The 19,093-nt window shown below is 36.5% G+C and overlaps 1 protein-coding gene across 10 annotated transcripts in view; it reads left to right on the top strand.

The window, feature by feature from the left end:
• The window catches only part of PPFIBP2 (PPFIA binding protein 2), a 315,010-nt gene that overhangs the window by 140,567 nt on the left and 155,350 nt on the right, over positions 1–19,093 (top strand). For 9 of the 10 annotated variants that reach the window (XM_053720270.1, XM_053720273.1, XM_053720274.1 and 6 more), the window contains one exon: positions 3,208–3,321. In XM_053720270.1, the coding sequence (XP_053576245.1) occupies positions 3,208–3,321 (114 nt within the window). Of the gene's footprint in view, positions 1–2,703; positions 3,050–3,207; positions 3,322–19,093 lie in introns of those variants that run through there. The other variant, XM_053720278.1, reaches the window with a different exon arrangement.

The following is a 19,093-nucleotide window of genomic DNA, read 5'->3' as shown; positions in this document are numbered from 1 at the left end:
TTTTACTGAGGATACCAAGAGAACAAATCAAGTTAGATAACAAGTAAATTGGGAAGGTATATAAAACTGCATGATTTATCTGAATCATCAAGGTATATTTTGTCTCTATCCCAACTTGTTTCATGTCCCTTTAATTCTGACTTTATTGTTCCTTTAAGAACATATGCAAATAATCTTCTTATAGGTCAGTCTAAGTAAAGACTGTGTATAATGTTGCAGGGTAAAGTAAAAGTTAAACAAACTGGGAGGAAGTTAAACAAACTTAACTTTCAGAGGTATTTTACAGGAAAAGTGGGCAAAATAAATAAATCCTGCTTATTTTGATGTTTTATTTTTCTTAATTTGGAAATACTACAAATGATACAAAATATGTGTAGTGCAGGGCTTACACATTTATATAAAACTGGTAAAAAATCTGAAACTGAAAAGGTTAATAAAAGCACAAATCATTGTATAGGAAACAGAGGTTTATAAACGCCCATTTTTTTTTTCTTCTAAACTTCTGAATAATCTGCAAGTGAATCATTTATTTGAGTATTACTCAATGGAATTTACACTGATATAAAACACAACTATACTGAAAACTACCATGTAATAAATGAATCACATGTTAAAAAAATATGAAATTAACTATATATGCATATTTGTGTGTATGTATATATTTATGAGAAACAATTAACTGTTTACATTTAAAAGTGAAACAAATAGGAAGTGTAACTATTATAAAAAGTAAAAAAAAAAAAAGTATCTATTGCTTTTTGGCTGATAAACAGAAAAAAGTTACTTTTATTCACCACCGGGACATCAATTAACCCCTTTTGACCAAACCATTTTTCAATTTTCTTACCAGGGCTATTTTTACATTTCTGCATTGTTTGTGTTTAGCTGTAATTTTCCTCTTACTCATTTACCGTACCCACACATATTATAAACCATTATTCTCACCATTAAATGGACTTTTTAAAGTTACCAATATTTTCATCATATCATAATAATTTACTATAATTTTTTTTTTATATAAAATATGATGAAAAAAATGAAAAAAAAAACACTTTTTCTAACTTTGACCCCCAAAATCTGTTACACATCTGCAACCACCAAAAAACACCCATGCTGAATATTTCCAAAGTTTTGTACTGAGTTTAGAAATATCCAATGGTTACATGTTCTTTGCTTTTTTTGCAAGTTATAGGGCAATAAATACAAGTAGCACTTGGCTATTTCCAAACCATTTCTTTCAAAATTTGCATAAGTTACATTTTTAACACTATCTGTCAGGAATCCCTGAATAACCCTTGACATGTATATATTTTTTCAGTAGACAACCCAAAATATTGATCTAGGCCCATCTTGGTATATTTCATGCCACCATTTCAACACCAAATGAGCTCAAATAAAAAAATCATTCACTTTTATCACTATTTCACAAACTTTAGGTTTCTCACTGAAATTATTTACAAACAGCTTGTGCAATTGTGGGACAAATGGTTGTAAATGCTTTTCTGGGATCCCCTTTGTTAACAAATAGCAGACATTTATGGCTTTGGCATTACTTTTTGGTTATTAGAAGGCCGCTAAATGTTGCTGCGCACCACACTTGTATTATGCCCAGCAGTAAAGGGATTAATTAGGTAGCTTGCAGGGAGTTTGAAGGGTTAATTTTAGCTTTAGTGTAGAGATCAGCCTCCCACCTGACACATCCCACCCCCTGATCCCTCCCTGACCCCTCTCAAACAGCTCTCTTCCCTCCCCCACCTCACTATTGTCACCATCTTTAGTACAGGTAGAAAGTCTGCCATTATAAAAATAAAAGGTTTTGTTTGTTATTATTTTTTTTATTTTGTTTTTATTATATATTTTCTGCAGTGTAGGATCCCCCCTTACCACCCAACCTGAGCCCCCCAAAAAGCTCTCTAACCCTCCCCCCTCTCACTGTTTGCTGCCATTTTGGGTGCTGGCAGACAGTACCCACTTTGCAATAAAATTTTCCCTATTTTATATAAATTCCACTTTTTCCGTAGTTTTTCTGCACTACCCCTGACCCCCCCCCCCTCCCCCTGCGTGCTCACGACCACTTCCAGTACTTGAAAACCCTGGTTACATCCTTGGTCATTAAGTGACAGCTTTTGTAGGACGTACCCTGTACGTCCTTGGTCCTTAAGGGGTTTAAGGGACATGAAACCCCCAAAAAATATTTCATGATCCAGTTAGAGCAAACACATTTTTAAACAACTTTCCAATTTACTTCTATTATCTAATTTGCTTTATTCCCTTTGCATCCTTTGTTGAAAAGTACACCTAGGTAGGCTCAGGAGCTGGAAGCTAGTTAGTTGGTGACTACACATATTTGCCTCTTAGCAAAGCAAGCTCCCAGTAGTGCATTGCTGCTCCTTCAAAACCAAGATACCAAGAGAACAAAGCAAAATTGATAATAGAATTAAATGTGAAAGTTGTTCAAACATAAAGTTCTAGCTAAATCATAAAAGAAAAATTGTGGATTTATGTCCCTTTAAAAAAAAAAAACACAAACACTATAAAATACTATTTTTTTTTTTTTTTTAATGGAACAAAGAAAATATTTCAGTCATGTCTCTTTAAATAGATCAGATTCACGAATGCAGTTCATTGGTTACTTAACTGGTCAATCAGGTGTAAGGTTCTCAGCTTGATTGTGCTGAGGAAAACACCCTCTCCTCTTTAGTCTCACTCTTCTGATCACTACTTCTCTCCAGTACATTTACAGTTCTCGTGTAGCTACTTGCAGAAGATAGAAACTTTTTTTTTTTACGTAGGAATAGAGCTCAGTAAATGCTTAAACATGCCCCTAACGCATGACTTATTTCCTATGAATTCCTTTAAAGAGACAGCAAAGCTTCTGGTTTTGTTGCTAGTTGTAAAATAATTGCTTCACTCCCAGGACAGTTTTATTGTTTAGACGAGTATTGAAAGCGACATTTGCAGATTGCTTAACTCCTTGAAGAACACAGAATTTGTGAAATACAGTTGTCTCATAATCAGTCAAATTTAAACTGAAATGTGAAAATCATAGGTAAGAATTTCAATTCTGATTGTATGTCTTTTATTGTAACGCTATACAAGCCATTTAAAAAAACAAGGAAGTGCACCGTGTTCTGCTTTTTGTTTGTGATACTGCATGTGTGTCTGACTTTTTTCTTTAATAGTAATACATGTGTTTTTATGTGATAGGTGAGCGTGCTCACAGATCAAGTGGAAGCCCAGGGGGACAAGATTCGTGATCTGGAAACCTGCGTGGAATCGCACAACCTAAAACTTAATGCAACCGAAGAAATGCTACAGCAGGTAGGGGAGTGACTTACTGAGCTGTGAGAGAGAAATGCAAAGGCATCTGTGAGCTTTCACAGTCAACCTTGATTTAATATCTTTGTGAGTGGAGCTAAAAATATTTGAGACAAGTTTTCTTTGACATGTTTGTATTCATGATGCTGTGTGTTTAATCCCTGCAAATTGATTAAACACATGGGTAAAGTACAGCTCTGGAGCCAGATGCATTGGCTCACCGGCGTTTTCCTGCAAACAGGAGTTGCAAACGTCACCTCATTGGTAGAAGAGCACTGTGCCGTGGGCGGCTGGAGCCGCTAAGTTTAGCAATGTGCCACGGCACAGTCAGGGTGAGTTTGGCACCCATTTTTTAATAACTGAACTCAACTTTATTTTTAGTGATGGTAAATCCTAGTGCTTGACAAAGCTGTATGAAGAGAAAATAATAAATACATTTAAAAACAACAACCAAAAACAGCATCTATACTTTTTTTTTTTTTTTTTATAAGACTCGCAATGCATCTAATAAAAAAAAAGAAAAACTTTTAAAACAACATTTAACACCACACCTTAATGTAAAACAAATATTACACTGTCAGTATCACTATCTAAAATGAAAGCTTCAGGCAATTGAAAATCATTTTTACCAGAGAGGGTTGCACCAATTTGCATAGCAAAATACTAAAGCTGTCTCTGGCAGCAAAGGGTTAATCTTTAGTAACTTTATTTAAAAAAAAAAAACATAGGTTGTATTTTAGATTTATGTTCATTGAGCTTGCAGTGAAATCCTAAATATTTTTTTTTTTTAATATAAATATTAAGAAAGGAGTTGAAACCAAGGAAGTTAATTGTCTCTGCAAAATACAGGATCTATTAGCACAGTTTATTTTAAAAAGAGAGTTGAAGGACTAGGTTCCATTTATTAAGCTTGTGGTTCCTTGTACTGCAGGCTGTTTGTCCAAGCCCGCAAACAGCAGCGGTCATAATATTGCGGTTTCCTAAACTCTCACTCACTTCAAAGGGGGCAGAGTTAAATCATTCTGGACTGATTCTTCCAGGATGACTTGTAATCCCTGCTATCACTCATTGGTTGCGTTAGAGCAGGGGGTGGGGCTTTAGAAGTATTTGCTCATGCAATGGTAAACGTGGCAGAGGATGCTGTTCAGTGCTCACTTGCCCAAAACTCGTGAGGACAAGTTCCCTGGCTGGTAACCTCCTTGTCCATCTATAGCTTGATAAATGGAGATGTTAGCATTGATTACATAGGTGGTTTATTTATCACACTTTAGTTTTTATGTAGTGCATGTAATTCACTTTGTAGCATTGTCCTATATACAGAGGAGTTCTAGGAAACACCCTTCAGTATGCAGAGTTATCCACCGTCTTCCATTTTGTGGGATTGTCCCCAGCTGACAGCTCTGTCCCATAGTATTTTTGCCCCCCCCATATATGTCCCAAATTCAGTTGAAGGGACAGTCTTGTCAAAATTAAACTTTTATGATTCAGATAGGGCATTACATTTTAATCAACTTTCCAATTTACTTTTATCAGCAAATTTGCTTTGTTCTCTTGGTAATATTAGTTTAAAGCTAAACCTGGGTAGGCTCATATGCTAATTTTAAAGCCCTTGAAGGCCGCCTCTTATCTGAATGCATTTGTCAGTTTTTCGCAGCTAGACAGCGCTAATCCATGTGCGCAATATAGATAACATTGTTCTCAAGCCCGTGGCGTTGCCTATGAGTCAGCACTGATTGGCTAAAATGCAAGTCTGTCAAAAGAACTGGAAATAAAGGGGAAGTCTGCAGCTTAAATACAAGAGGTAAAAAGTGAATAAATATAACTTTGTTGGTTATGCAAAAATGGGGAATGGGTAATAAAGGGATTATCTATCTCTTTTTAAACTATAATAATTCTGGAGTAGACTGTCCCTTTAAAGAAATCGAAAGAAAACAGCACTACATGGGATGAACTAGTATGAGGAAATGCGTTCCTGCCCTGCTAGGTGTGGTAAAAGCACAATTTGTATTAGTAAGATTACAGGAAAAGCAGGCAGTGTATATAACAGTTGTGCTATATGTTTAGTATATGTGATTCATTATCATATAGGGCATTTCATTGAGTAACATTTCTTTTAAATGTTTTCCTTCTTGTAGACAATGCATTTTTATTTTCAAAACTTAAGGATTACCTATAATATATAAATAAAACTGTATTTGGTAAGCTGGTTTGTGATGCAGTGAGTTTCACCCCAGCAGAAACCCATGTGCTTGTTTATTTGTGTTTTTTTTATTGACAATGTTTACAAAATGCCTCTTTTTCTGAATGTGGATAAAAGGTGAAGCTGCAGTAGGAGGTGGTTTCAGTTGCATAACTTGCTGAACAGGTTATATACACTCAGTTGGTATATAGATCTTTACTCATCCATTGACCTGTTAATATACAACAGCACTTCCTGTCTGAGACTGGTTCAAATCCAATGCATGTTTATTGTATTTCTAAGGTCAAAGTTTCACTTCCTTATAGCTGGGTTTAAAGGGGCACTCAAGTCAAAATAAACTTTTATGATTCAGAAAGAGCAGCATTTTTAAGACACTTTCCAATTTATTTCCATTATCAAATTTTGCACAGTCTTTTTATAAACACACTTTCTGGGAAACAAAATCCTACTGAGCATGTGCACAAGCACACAGGGTATATGTATATTAGTCTGTGATTGGCTGATGTCTGTCACATGATATGGAGGGGTGGAAAATGGGAGAAAAAATACATTTGTCAGAATAAAATTTACTGCTTATTTGAAATTCAGAGTAGGTGTAATTTTCCTTTTATTCTGATTATGTAATTCTACTGAATTGAGTGGTTCTTTAATTATTAGACTATGCAGAGGATTGCATATCTTTGTGAAATGTTAAAGAAATCCTGATGTAATTCATAAATGTAATTCATAAAGCCCAGTATGGTGAAACGCATCAGGAGGTGCTATCAGAGCTAATGGGGGCTCTATTTTAAATGGGATATTAGTATTTCTATTTACGAACAGTACCGAGAATAGGAGCGGTCGTACTGACCTTATTTTGTGACTCCTCTTAATAGCCCTTGATAGTGCTAGCACTCCCACTGGAGAGCATTTACTATCCAATTTATGTAACCCTGATATGGGAAGCATTTTTTGGCATTTACAATCTGCTAATGAAGGGCTTGATATATTTCGGAGCAAACACAAAGCGTGCCTAGAACCTTTTCTAACATTAGTCTAATAGAAGTCACAAATGTAATTTACCATTGTAGCAATCGCTGGATGTATGCATTGCTAACAATTATTTTAGTATTACTTCTAAGAATCTTTAACGTGTTTAAAGTTACAACAGAATATTAGCGGATATTTGTAATGCTATTTAATAGTGGACTATAACCACACTAGTGAATATTTTATAGCTGATGTAGGTATATAGTACCTTGCCATATAGAAGACATTCATGTACAAATCAAGAATAATATATTGAATGTTATCGCTTATATGACCATGGTTTCAGAGACACAAAGCAGTTTACTAACGATCTTCTCTCTGCTAAAAGTATTGGCCACTACTCTATACTTGTCTTACTTGACCTCTCAGCTGCCATCGACACAGTTGACCACCCCCTCCTCCTACAGATCCTTAGCTCTTTTGGCCTCTGTGTCACTGCTCTTTCCTGGATTCACTCCTATCTTTCTCACAGGTCTTTTTCTGTGTCATTTGCCGGCGACTCCTCCTTTCCAATGCCTCTGTCTGTTGGAGTACCTCAAGGATATATTCTGGGTCCTCTACTCTTCTCCATTTATACTTCTATATCACCTCTATGCTGACGACACCTAGAATCTACCTCTCCACCCTTGCTCTCTCTCCCTCTGTCCTTTCTAATGTCAGCTACTGCTTATCTGGTATTTCTTCCTAGATGACCTCTCACCACCTAAAGATTAACATGTCCAAGACTGAGCTCCTTCTTATCCCCCCTCAAGCTCTACGCCGGCTTATGACTTCTCTATCCCTGTTGATGGCATCACCATTTCCCCATTGCCCCAAGTCCGCTGCCTCGGAGTTACACTTGACTCAAATCTATACTTCGTCCCCCATATCCAATCACTTTCTACATCCTGCTGCAACCATCTATGCAATATTTCCAAGATTCTACCTTTTTCTGAGCGCAAACACCACAAATCAAATAATCCACTCCCTTGTTATTTCCCCACTTGACTATTGTAATAACCTACTTACTGGCCTTCCTCTTTCCCACCTCTCCCCCCTTCAATCTATCCTAAATGCCTCTGCCAGGCTGATCTACCTTTCCCATCGCTCTGTATCTGCAACACCTCTCTGCGAGTCCCTTCATTGGCTCCCCATTCACAGCAGAATTAAATTCAAAATTCTCACCCTTGCATACAAAGCGCTCATCAACACCGCTCCCCTCTACCTATCCTCTCTAATCAACAAGTATACTCCAGCCCGCCCACTAAAACCCAACAATGACCTGCTCCTTGCATCTGTGACTATCACCTCTTCCCATGCTAGACTGCAGGACTTCTGTCGTGCAGCCCCTGCCCTCTGGAACACTCTCCCTCGTGCTGTCAGGCTTTGCCCTAATCTTTCTTCCTTTTAATGCTCTCTGAAGACTTTTTTTTTTTCTTTTCAGAGAAGCCTACCACCCATTTCAATAATAAATTAATTTATTTTACAGAAGAACATTTCCCTCATCTAACTCTGCATTAAAGGACCAGTCAACACAGCAGATTTGCATAATCAACAAATGCAAGATAACAAGACTATGCAGTAGCACTTAGTCTGAACTTCAAATGAGTAGTAGATTTTCTTTCTAACAATTTTAAAAGTTATGTCTTTTTCCACTCCCCCTGTACCATGTGACAGCCATCAGCCATTCACAAATGCATACACGTACCATGTGACAGCCATCAGCCATTCACAAATGCATACACACTTATTCTTGCACATGCTCAATAGGAGCTGGTAACTCAAAAAGTTTAAATATAAAAAGACTGAACATTTAGATAATGGAAGTAAATTGGAAAGTTGTTTAAAATGGCATGCTCTACCTGAATAATGAAAGTTTAATTTTGATTGAGTGTCCCTTTAACATCTTTCTCAATCTTGCAGTCCTCACCTCCTGTTTCTCAACCTCCTACCCCTCTAGATTGTAAGTTCCCACGGGAATAGGGCCCTCAATTCCTCCTGTATGTGTTTGTAAATTTTGTCCTGTCTCTTACAAGTTTTTTATAATGTTTTATTTAAATGAATTGTATCCATGGACAGCGCTACGGAATATGTTGGCACTTCATAAATAAAGTATAACAATAGCGAATAAAGCATTGCTAAAACCCATTAACTACTGTTACAATCAATTCATATCGATATATTGTTTCATTTAAGATTTTTACAGGGTGAATGATTCTCTATCAAGCAATATACACAGCATTACATTGAGTGTCAGTATTGGTGCAATCACTACATACTTATGCATTGCTTTATTTTATATACCTTAAGAGTGGATGATCCTTTATAAATTCTACTTATTAATTGACTTATATTACGCTATATCAGAGAGCAATAGCGGATGTATACATTTCTACTATTTCTTATATCATAAACTAAGAACCTATTATTATCTTAAGTGCAGTATAGCAACAGCGTATGTTTGCATTGCTATTCACTAACTTTACATAACTAATAGTGGCTGCAATTGAGAACGCAATCTCAACTCCATTACAAACTGTCTTAAGAGACTTATTTATACTGATACATTGTTCGCACCCAAGATTACTATAAGGTGGATAATATTTTTATTAAGTAATACACAAAGCAGTATACTGTACGAAGAACAATAACAGATATATGCATTGCTCGTCACTACTGCTCTTATACTACACATTAATAACCTATGAATATTCTAACGTAGCATAGCAATAGCGTATGTTTGCATTGCTATTTCTTAACTTTTAACCAATAGTGTCTCCAATTGTGGATGCATTTCTAACTCCAATTAAGATGCAACATCAAGGATACAATAACATTATTTCTCTGGGCATTTAGCAAGAGCGATCACAAGCACCGCTTAGTATATTCCACATTTTTACTACCACTTTATTTGTCCACCAGGTATAGGATCATTCTCACCTATACACAGATTAGACTGTTACAATGATTGCAGATATCGCCTATTCGGAATTCATGTTAGTAGTGAATTTACCACTCATTAAACTTGTTCATGATTAATTATTGAGACTATATTCATCATCAATAGCTATTTTCTAGATGTTGGCATTGATATTACTACTTATTTATATTGATCGGTGTTGGTTTAAACCAATACTACATCCTAGCAGTAGTAAGGATACCTAAATACTCTGGTCAATTTTCCACTCTTCAGGGTTTTCTTCCACACTGATGAATCTGTTATTTCACACACTTTTTGTGTTGACTCTAATACAACCCTAGTGTCATTGCACTTAGTTCTATGCTCCTTAACTAATATTCATTCCCTGGATGCCTACCGGGTTAATATTGATTCAAAGGCTCATATCATAGACTTGCACTTTACCCAATTTTAATTTATTTGTATAATAAAAGTTTATATTTTAGATATTTCTTTGTACAACCCGGCTTCTTAGTCTAGGCACAGAATGCTGTTGTGCATACTTCTTTCTCAGAATCTATCCCCAATTTCTTTGTGTTTCACATTATGCTTCGCACCACTCTCAGATACAAAGGTTTATCTACGTTACATACATAATACGTAGACCAATATTACAATACCTGAGAGATTGCCTATTTGTAGTGCCATTGTTTACCCTATTGTTGTAATTCATAAAATAGGGTTGGGCCTTTAAAGTCTGATTTTTATTGTTTCATGAAACATCAGTCATTCTAATGATCCATCAACAGAAAGTAACTTTTGAGCAAAACAGATTACTGTCGGTATTTGTAGCATCAATGCAATGATTATAAATAATCCCTTAAGATTTATTGCACTCTTTTTGATTTGTATGGGTTTTCACAACAGCAAAAACAATTAGTAATTATATGAAAAACATTGTTTTCATTTGTATTGCTGCATTGTATCTGCAGCAAATTTCATCCCTAAAGGGTCGTAGTAATGCTATAATACAATAGCACTAATTTTTTTTATTATTACACAGATGCTTGTGTATAACTCAAAATGATCTGTTCGGGATTCAGATAGAGCATTGAATTTTAAACAGCTTTCCAATTTATTTCTAGTACCTCATTTGCTTTGTTTTCGCTTCTGATTGGTTGCTCCACATGTATGCCTCTTGTAATTGGCTTACCCAATGTGTTTAGCAAACTCCAAGATCTTGATAAAGGCCCCTGGTGGCTGAAACGCGTAGATTTGCCGATTGCTCCTGTGCACAAGACTAATATAATTGTTAGCAACAGATTGGATATGTAAGTAGATAGGACAGGTACATCGGGCAGCTATTAAAACTTGGTTTGAGCTGGCTCCATATGTGTAATTCCTGTCCCGGGACCTACTCATACTAATCCATCTGTGTAATCAACATCCTGTTTGGAACTTCGGTTCTTTACCATACCTTGTGGGATTATCAAAGAGTTACCTACACCGGAACACCTTTTGCACTACAGCCCGGAACTGTTTGTGCACATACGGGGATCACAGTATCCTCCACCGCTTGCAGAGAACGCTGTACTGATTTTCAACACAGAGGAAAGGAGTACACACATTATCCAGAGTTTCTGGCTACAAGTTGGCACAAAACAGCTACTCTCTGGACATTGTTGCGATATTAACAGGAAGATACAGGTTTTAGAATTCTTATGTATCTTTTTTCTGTTATTATTTGTTCTAGATGAGATCATATGTTCGTACACATTTTTACATTGATATTTCTTATTGCTCATATTCTGTTTGTTTTTAGATGCCGGCATCATTATTTTTTATCTAATGTCACATATGTAATAAACATTATTTAAATTTAAGTCTTTCCATCCGTTTAACTGCTTAATATTTTTTATACCGGAATAGTTTATTGCTATTGGCCTATATTAATTCTACATTTATTATAAATATTCACTAGTGGACACACACACATATATATTTAATATCAGAGCCCTTGCGCTTAATATATTATACCTCTTAGCTCTCCTTTGTTGAGCGCCATCCCAGAATCACTTTTTTCCGTTCTGTATCTAACTTGGTTTTTAGAGGTTAATCCAATTGTATCCTCTGGGAGTTGGCATTAGAGTTGCTGAGTGTTGTATCTCTATAACATCTCCGTTTTCCAAAACGCCAAGTATAACATTGATGATTCGTCAACAAAGGATATGAAGAGAATGAAGTAAAGGGGAAAGTTGTCTAAAATGGTCTGAGTCATGAAATAAAAACTGTTTCTTGTCCCTTTAACACCTAAGGGCCAAGATATAACAACAAATAGATACATATAGTACCCACCCTCACCACTGCAAATATACACACAAAATGTGTCTCGGCCTATGAGCTGCTTCTGTTTCCTGCTGAATGTAAAACGGTAACTAGTGACTTTTAAAGCTATAGTTCTATGTGCTTATCTGCAGTGGGTGGCATATGTACTTCATAGATCATTGGGGATGCAGTTTGTTTAAATAAAATTGACTGCTCTACTAATAAAGTACATTTTGTTTTGAATTTTATGCCCATGATAAGGCTTGCAGGCTAAACTGCGACTGTCGTGCTCTACTAATAAAGTACAGTTTGTTATGAAATTTATGCCCATGGTAAAGCGTGCAGGCTAAACTGTGACTGTAGTACTTTTTAGAAATATTATCACTTTACTCTCCTATCTATCCCTTTTTGCAACAAACCGATTGCTTGCCAGCTAGCTCATCCCTATCATTTGTGACACTCCAATGTATACATTTTAAAGGGACATGAAACCCAAATATTTTCTTGATTAATAGGAGGCGTAGCGCGGTGGATCTCAGGGCCTGCGCTAAAGGACCTTCTACTTTAACACGAGCTCTGGAAGCCACCTCGGTCAGCCTCCTATTTGCACAGCCTGGTGCTCAGAGGAAAGGTCGGGATTAGCGCAGCTCTATAGCACACTAGAGGTGTTTTAACCCCTACAGGTAATTTTAAAAAAATGAATGAACACTGACGTATTTTGTTGCTTTCTTTAAATTTAGTTGGTGCGTTTGTTACGATATTCGTTTTGTGAGAACGAAATTAATATCCATTTTTCATTACTAATCTGCATTTTTGACTAAACAAATACACGTCTCAAATTTTTATTTAATTCTTTAGGTAGAGAATACACAATAAAAAACGTTACCAATTTGATTTAATTTTCAAATTTGCTTTGTTCTCATGTAATTCTTTGTTGAAGAGATATCTAGATAGGTAGCGAGTGCCTGAAGCACTACATGACAGGAAATAGTGCTTCCATCTAGTACACCTGTTAATGTATAACATTGTTGCAAAACTGCTGTCATTTTGTGCTGCAAACACATGCACGCTCCTGAGCTTTTCATCTCTGCTTTTATACAAAGGATAACAAGAAAATATTACAATAGAAATAAATTTAGAAAATTGTTTAAAAAATGTTTATGCTCTATCTGAATAAGAAAAGAAAAAAAATTGGGTTTTATGTTCCTTTATGAAAATTCCTAAGATTTTTAATAGATCTGAAAAAAAAATTCCTATATAACCACATCATTACACCCCTGTATGCCAGTAACAGAAATAAATGTCCCATAACATAAAATATTGATAAAAAAAAGGTTAAAGGGCATGAGTTTCCCATGAAAACTAGGTCAGATTTAAATGTCTTCTTGTATAGAACATTTTTGTTTCTATTGGGTTTGCATCTACTCTGTTCTGTTATGTTGTTTTTGGAAAACCACAAACTCTGCCCTGAAATGGATATGCTAAGTAATCTATTTAGTTCAGACGTCAAAGCAGAATGTATAAAGCTTAAAGGGCAATTAAAGACAATATCAAATTTACATGATTAAAGTAGAGATTTCCATGTTAAATATGTGCTTTGTTTTCTTGGTATCCTTTTTGAAAAGTAAATCTAGATAGGCTTGAGAGCAGCAATGCACTGCTGGAAACTTGCCTCTGGGATATGCCTCTTGTCATTGGCTCACCTGATGTGTTTAGCTAGCTCTACAGTGCATTTCCATTCCTTCAACTAAGGATACCAAAATAATGAAGCAAATTTGATAATAAAAGTAAATTGGAAAGTTGATTAAAATTAAATGCTTTATCTGAATCATGAATGGAAAAAATTGTGGGCTTTGTGTCCCTTTAACTGAACTAATCATTTTTTATTTTTTTTAGAACTTCATATATTTTCTTATTTGTGGTAGTCCTTTATATAAAACTTATTAAATATAAATGTTACTACATTTATCAACATTTCACATGCCCAGAATACCAACATTTTATTCAATACTAATACTGATTTAAATTAATTAGAAGAAAGGTTTTTAAAATATGTTAATTGTACATATTACACATCTGTAAATTGTGTTCCTTGTCCCTCACCTTCGCTTTTGTCTCTCTTAAAGTGGATTATAAACAGTCATAAAAGGAAAAGCATTCTTTGCAAAAGCAGTGGGCATACTAGGTAGGCTTACCAGAAGTCCCACTTTTACTGGGATTGTCCCGGTTTGGAGGCGCTGTCCCAGTGTCCCACCCAGTTGTTCATTCTGTCCCAGTAGAGTTGCCACCTCCAGGTTTTAAATCATGTTTCCGGGTTTCAGACCACCTGAAACCCGGACACATTATTCAAAATGACTGGACTGTGGCTCTCCAGCATAGTTGGATGCTGGTACTTTGTTACATACAGCCCTGCTTAGCTTAACATTCGTGTCCTTCAAAGTTTACATTTAGTAGTACAGACTGAGTGAGCAGCGTAGGTTTTTTTGTAATTTTGTAGTACTACTTGGTTTATTTTTCTAAGAATTTAACACCCCCCTGACCCCTGATGTCATTGCCAGTAATACACCTTTAGGGGAATCATATGGGTATGACTAGGAAGTACAGACAGGCAGGATTTTTGGCCTGGATCTTGCTTTACTTCATGCAGGATAGCATTTTGGCTATAATCTTCCTGCATTATGGTATAGAGTAGCCTCTTAAACAGCTTTAGCAGGTACGTGTTTCTTTTTTACTTTCATTCAATGTTGTATTTATGCCTTATCGGTATCTGGCTCTGTTCCTTAATTAGACACATAAAACACATATTACACTGCAGATATTAAATTGTGAAATTGATAATTATGAAAGTGATAATTATGCTTGATGTTTGGCATTATTTAGAATCTGAGATGTAGATTAATGATTTATTTACCATGACAACGTAATGGTGCCATTTTTTTACTAGGGGGTGGTGTTATGGTCTATTTAAACTGTGTGATTCACTTGTTTGACTGAGGAAGGGTAGAGTATCCACGAAACATTAAACACATAAAAGCTACTACTTTAAAAGGACCGGTAATTGCCACGCCCCCTTGACCACGCTCCTGACCACACCCCCACTGGCACCGCACCAGGTGGTCCCAGTTTCACCTCTAAAAATTATGGTAAGCCTAATACTAGGTATTTTAGGTGTGAATATTATTGTTAAGGTCTGTGTGTATATTATTGGGTATAAATAAATCTATATTTAGCTAATAGCTGGAGATTAGAAAGAAAGATGTCTGGTTTATTAAATTATTAAAATAAATCTGTGCTAAAGCTTAACCCCATAAATAAAATGAGCAATTTTGGCATTTTTGCTCACTTATGTTTCACCTTAATTGAAACACTTTATTAAAATAAAAATGAAATGTATTAATATATTTTGCTGATCGCTGTACGTGCCCACTGAGACAGAAGAGAAAGGCCAAGACCAGCCATTGGCTTCTCATTTTTGACATGTGATCACTGTGACTGGCTCTCACAGTGATCACATGATCATGGGACACTTTTTGTGTATTACTGGACTCCTGAGGCATCTAGTGATTGGCCACTGAGCTTGATAATAGCATGTATTGCGGCATGCTAGTATCTAGGCTCCATTTTAAGTATACAGTAACTGTGACCCTCACAGTGATTGTATACACAGTAAATGTTACTGCTGCTGGCTAGCTTCACATGCATGGAGACATGCAGAAATAGCGTGGTCGCACTGACAGCCATGACAGGTGCACTAACAGCCAAGGACACAGCCGTAGTACAGGGTAAGTTATAATTAGACATTCATGATTTAGACAGAGCATACAATTATAGACAACTTTCCAATTTTCTTCTATTATTTAATTTGCTTCCTTCTCTTGTTATCCTTTGCTGAAAGTTGTATCTAGGTAAGCTAAGGAGCAGCAAAGAACCTAGGTTCTAGCTGCTGATTGGTGGTTGCATATGTATACTGATTGTCATTGGCTCACCCATGAGTTCAGTTAGAAACCAGTAGTAATTGCTGCTCCTTCAACAAATGATACCAAGAGAATTAAATAAATTTGATAATAGAAGTAAACTGGAAAGTTGTTTAAAATTGTTTGTTCTACCTAAATCATGAGAGAGAAATTTTGTGTTTCATGTCCCTTTTAAAGGGACATTCAAAATAGAGCTTTAGTATTTATTGCAAAATTCCTCTGAGCTAATATAATGCAGCTAGTAGTATAATTTACTTTACAAAATCTATTAGATTCTACTCTGCTATATACATTTAAGATGTTGTTTTTTAGATGTTTTTTTTTAACCCCTTTTGGTGCTTTGTTGCAAACTTTTTTGTGTACAGGTGAGCCGTACAGCTCAAATAATGTACTAGTTGTCCCATAAACTATAACCAAACCCCACACACTGCTCTGCATTAGAGTGTGTATATATACTGTGTGTGTATGTGTGTGTGTGTATGTATGTATATATATATATATATATATATATATATATATATATATATATATATATATATATATATATAATCTGAATAGGAATAAGCACTCACTGGATTTCAAAACAACAAATATTTATTCGGCAGTGACGTTTCGGGGCATTCACCCCTTCCTCAGACAACCCAAAATGTGAAACAAGCAATGTTAAATAATGACTCAAACCCCTCCCTCATCAAATTTCAGCCAATCAAAATACATCCAAAGCAATCAATAGGGGATGTATGTTAAACAAAAACAATTACATTTCTGTATAATATCAACAAAGTGTATACTTTGACAAAGCACATGTGTGATATAACCATATATAGTGTACTGTATTAAGGTGTCAATGACAGTGTAGTGAATGGCTGTGGAATATGCCAACAGATAGTTAATAATAAATCTGCCTTCTTATAATACACTCTGTAATCAAAACATAAGGAGTTCACTAGACTTGTTGTTGCCAGGAGAAGTAGCTTATTAATACCGCGTATAACATGCTCAGAGACATTTACTCACTTAACTAACAGGCAACTTACTGTGCATCAAAAGCATCTAAAACCTCGGAGGGTACTCCGCCATTAGCCGTCACGCTGGCTACCGCATGGTCGGAGGGGGCGTGTCAGCATCCGGGTTAGCATCTTGACCCGCTATTGAAAATCAGTGCCCTAAGCGTTGTTATGCGTTGCCATAGCAACCTATCGTGGCGTCACCAACCACACCAAACCGAGGCCATGCTACGTAGGTCTGTACTAGGTCACCATGGCAACCCAACAAACGATGTCATGATATAAACATAGCTAGTGTAATAATCAGATCGAATAATGTTTCGCTTATTAAGAACATACTTATGTGGCAACTAGATATGCGGTTAATTATAAACTAACACATTGGGAGTTATCCAGTGATAGAAATAACAGCGGTTATGGGAATTAAAGCTCACTGGTGTATAATATACTCTAAGAGAATCTCTAGGACTATAATGGGTGTAATTAAATCTTCTAAAGGGGATCAAACATTGAGGAATCTGTAGCCGCCAATTATTCAATCAAAATCTAACACGAATCTAAATTATGAGACGTGTGTTATAATGTTACAAAGGCCAATATATAAGTTAACTATTGGATCAAAAATGTCCTGTACTAGACATACTGACTTGCTCTCGGCATAATGATTGGGTCAATAGTTACTTTCAAAATGGAAAATCATAGAGTGTATTGGGGATGATCTAAATCCTGTGGTTTCTTAATAGGGGTCTAAGCATATAGACAAGTGAGATATCCAGGACACCACATATGTCTAAATTAACTCAAGGCCAGATTAACCAACTGGGTACACTAATTGTTGAACACATGACAGTATGGCAATATATCATTAAAGTCCTACCTGAAAATGGAACTTCGTATCTCCCAGAGTATGGTATTACAAGAGATCTCTAGTAGGTAGGCTAAGTGTGGATTCTTAATATGTCCACAAGTATTTAATAAAGTGTACATGGACTCTCATTAACAAATGGGATGTTTATAGACATCCTACCAGTTATGTCCCTAGAAAAGGTACTACAGGAAACAATGCCAGTCCACATTTGTGTTCAATCCTCCTGGTTGTACTGTTCCAAGTCTATGGATCCACTTGGCCTCAATTTGTAGGAGTTTCTTCTTTCTGTTGCCTCCCCGTATCAAAGGTGGTACATGATCAATAAGTATGAAGCGCAAGTCCTTCACAGTGTGGTTCATCTGTATAAAATGGCGTGCCACCGGTTGTTCCGATGTACCATCCTTGAGTGCAGTCCTGATGGCACTCCGATGGTTAGCCATCCTCTTCTTGATGTCATCATCCGTCTTACCGACGTAATACATCCCACATGTGCAATTCAACAGGTAGACCACAAATGGGGTAGAGCAGGTTAGATGGTGTTGGATCTTAAAACTCTGATTTGTGTGCGGATGATGGAAGGTTTTGCTCTGGATCATCGAATTGCACGTTGTGCATCCAAGGCACTTAAAGCATCCCTGTTTCTTCGATTTTAACCATGTTTCCTTGATGTAGGCATGTCTTGGATCAGTGATCATCAGCATATCTTGGAGGTTACACCCTCTTTTATATCCCATCCTTGGTGGGGAGAATTCTTTGAAAGGTAATTGTTGGTCTGTGGTCAGTAGATCCCAATGGTCCTTCACTGATTGTGCTACAATCCCAATATTAGGTGAATAGGTCATAGTGCAAGTCATCCGTTTTTCAACAGGTTTCATTCCTCCTGTTTTCAGTAGGGTGCTCCTTTCTGTACTCTTGGCTATTTTATGGGCTTTTTGAATGGTTGTGTAGGAATATCCCCTCTGTAGAAATTTGGTTGACATTTCTTCTAGCTGTCTTTCGCCATTATTCCTTATAGAGTTGTTCCTCACTACTCGGTAGAGTTGTGCCAATGGGATGGCTCTGATGAGAGATCTTGGGTGGCTACTACTTGCCAACAATAGGGAGTTCCTGTCTGTAGGTTTATGGTACATGGTGGTTTCTAATTGCCCATTCTCCTTAAGTATTCTCACGTCTAGGAAGTCAATGGCTTCTTTGCTGGCCACCATCTTAAATTTCACCGGATGTGGTAGATCATTGAGGTCTTGTATCCACCTCTGTAGATGTTCTTCTGTACCTCTCCACACCAATAGGCAAGTAGTAGCCACCCAAGATCTCTCATCAGAGCCATCCCATTGGCACAACTCTACCGAGTAGTGAGGAACAACTCTATAAGGAATAATGGCGAAAGACAGCTAGAAGAAATGTCAACCAAATTTCTACAGAGGGGATAGTCCTACACAACCATTCAAAAAGCCCATAAAATAGCCAAGGGTACAGAAAGGAGCACCCTACTGA

Source organism: Bombina bombina, chromosome 7, assembly GCF_027579735.1.
Source record: "Bombina bombina isolate aBomBom1 chromosome 7, aBomBom1.pri, whole genome shotgun sequence".
Lineage (NCBI taxonomy): Eukaryota > Metazoa > Chordata > Amphibia > Anura > Bombinatoridae > Bombina > Bombina bombina.
The sequence above is the reverse complement of the archived record's forward strand: the minus strand, read 5'-3'. Positions and strand labels throughout refer to the sequence as shown.